General features: G+C 63.1%; 1 protein-coding gene across 1 annotated transcript in view; it reads right to left on the bottom strand.

The window, feature by feature from the left end:
• Window positions 1-1401, bottom strand: part of LOC101653330 (intestinal-type alkaline phosphatase-like) — a 2722-nt gene extending 1321 nt beyond the window's left edge. Inside the window, exons 1-6 of the mRNA XM_004701839.1 lie at window positions 1332-1401; window positions 1136-1252; window positions 905-1020; window positions 602-776; window positions 335-507; window positions 50-197 (exon numbers count right to left, since the gene is read on the bottom strand). Of these exons, the coding sequence (XP_004701896.1) occupies window positions 50-197; window positions 335-507; window positions 602-776; window positions 905-1020; window positions 1136-1252; window positions 1332-1401 (799 nt within the window). The remainder of the gene's footprint in view (window positions 1-49; window positions 198-334; window positions 508-601; window positions 777-904; window positions 1021-1135; window positions 1253-1331) is intronic.
• Window positions 1402-1856: the final 455 nt, after the last annotated feature.

The raw sequence follows: 1856 nt of genomic DNA, 5'->3' as shown, positions 1-1856 counted from the left end.
AGGAGCAGCTCAGCCCACAGCCCACAGCCCACAGCCCGGAAGCCCCTGCCCCGCACCCCTGGGCCTGCTACCTGGTGTTTGTCCAGCCACTCCTGGACCAGGTTCCGGCCGTCCAGCCTGAAGCCACTCTGGCTTGGGTACTCGGGGTCTGGGGTCCACCTGGGGAACATGTACTTGCGGCCCCCGCCCAGGATCACCTGCGATCAGTGAATGGAGAGGTGAATTTGGGGCCTGGCTGGCCCTGTGCCCCTCTCCCTGTCCCCTCCCAGGACCACCAGGGAAACCCAGGCGGGTCCCAGGCTCAGGCTGCTGCCTCCCGCTGCCCTGTGCTCACGTCGATGTCTACGTTGCTGATGAGCTGCACAGAGATGTCTGGACAACCCTCCTGCAGGGCCTGGGCAGGCATGTCGGCGTCTGAGTACCAGTCTCGGCTCACCACATGGGCGTAAGTGCCGGCAGGTGAGGCATGCTGCACTCGGGTGGTGGTGACCACGCCCACGGACTTCCCTGAGGGAAGCAGGTGAGGGTTGGGGGCTTAGGGTGGCAAGTCAGTTTGGGGTGGGGTAGATGTCCCTGCCCAGAGGCCTTGCCCTCTGCCCACCTGCTTTCTTGGCCCGGCTCAGCACTGACTCCACTTCGTTCCCATAGGTCGTGTTGCATTCCTCAAAGCGCGCAGCCGCACTCAGGCCAATGGTCTTGTAGTTGCCCTTGACCCCACACAGGTAGGCCGTGGCTGTGCCTGCGCTGTCTGGCACCTGTCTGTCCACGTTGTATGTCTGGGGACAGAGGTTCCTTCAGGTGGAGCTTGAGGACACACTCTCTGGGCCCATGGGCCCATGCACATCCTTGGCCCTAACCCAGACCCACCCTCTCTCTGGGTTCTCTAGCCCCCACGCCCCCTTACCTTGGAGAGAGCCAGGTACGGGAAGAGGTCCATCGCCAGCGGTGTCTCAGGCCCTGGCTTACCATTCAACTGCCCTTTCAGGATCCGTGTGGCTGTCACCGTGGGCACCCCCATCCCTGAACAAATGGAAGCTGTCAGGTTTGAGCCTAAAACTTCTTCGTTTGTGGCCATTGGCAGCCGGGGGTGAGGGGCTGTGGGGACCAAGGTGGGCAGGCAGGCCTCTCAACTCACCGTCTCCCAGGAAGAGGATGAGGTTCTTGGCGGCCCCCTGGATGGGCCGTAGTTTCTTGGCAGCGTCCAGGGCCTGGGCTGCCTGTCGGTTCCAGAAGGCCGGGTTCTCCTCCTCGGCTAGCCACAGGGAAGCAGAGGCAGGGTCAGGCTGAGGCAGACCCTCGTGTGTTGGGGCTGGGTGTGTGGGGCTTCTTACCTGGGATGACGCCGAGGGAGAGGTGTATCTCCAGGCCCAGCAGCAGCAGAGCCCCCCAGGTCCCCTTCATGTCTGTGGAGGGATGGAGGCGGGCCCGACCGGGAGCCTGAGACCTGGAAGCTGAGAGTCTGCGGCGCTCAGATCTGGCCAGCTGTGGTCACCTGCCCTCAGTCTAGGAAGGACTTTGGTCCCCAATGGCCGGATGATCTTTGTGGGTGTGGTGTGGTGTGGCTGGGCTGGGGTGTACTGGGTGGTAAATAGTGGCGCAGTCTGCCGGGTAGTGGTGGGATGGGGGATGTGTGGCCTCTCATCCTCCTCACCACAGTCTGAGCCACAGGAGACGGGGGAAACAGGTGTGAGCAAAGGAGACAGGGGAAAACGGTGTACCCCATTGTCTACTCCCCTTCGCTCTCAGCCTTGCCTGCACTGGGGAGGTGGAGTGGGTGCTGGGTGGGAGGGGCCCTCTGAGGAGCTGGACCCAGGCTTCCTTCCATTTCTTTGGACCAGGGTGGGCTGGGGGGCCAC

This window comes from Echinops telfairi, unplaced genomic scaffold, assembly GCF_000313985.2.
Source record: "Echinops telfairi isolate 266 unplaced genomic scaffold, ASM31398v2 ScPeMD7_3;HRSCAF=10, whole genome shotgun sequence".
In the NCBI taxonomy this organism is placed as follows: domain Eukaryota; kingdom Metazoa; phylum Chordata; class Mammalia; order Afrosoricida; family Tenrecidae; genus Echinops; species Echinops telfairi.
Note: the sequence above shows the minus strand (reverse complement) of the source record. Positions and strands in the feature narration are given on the sequence as shown.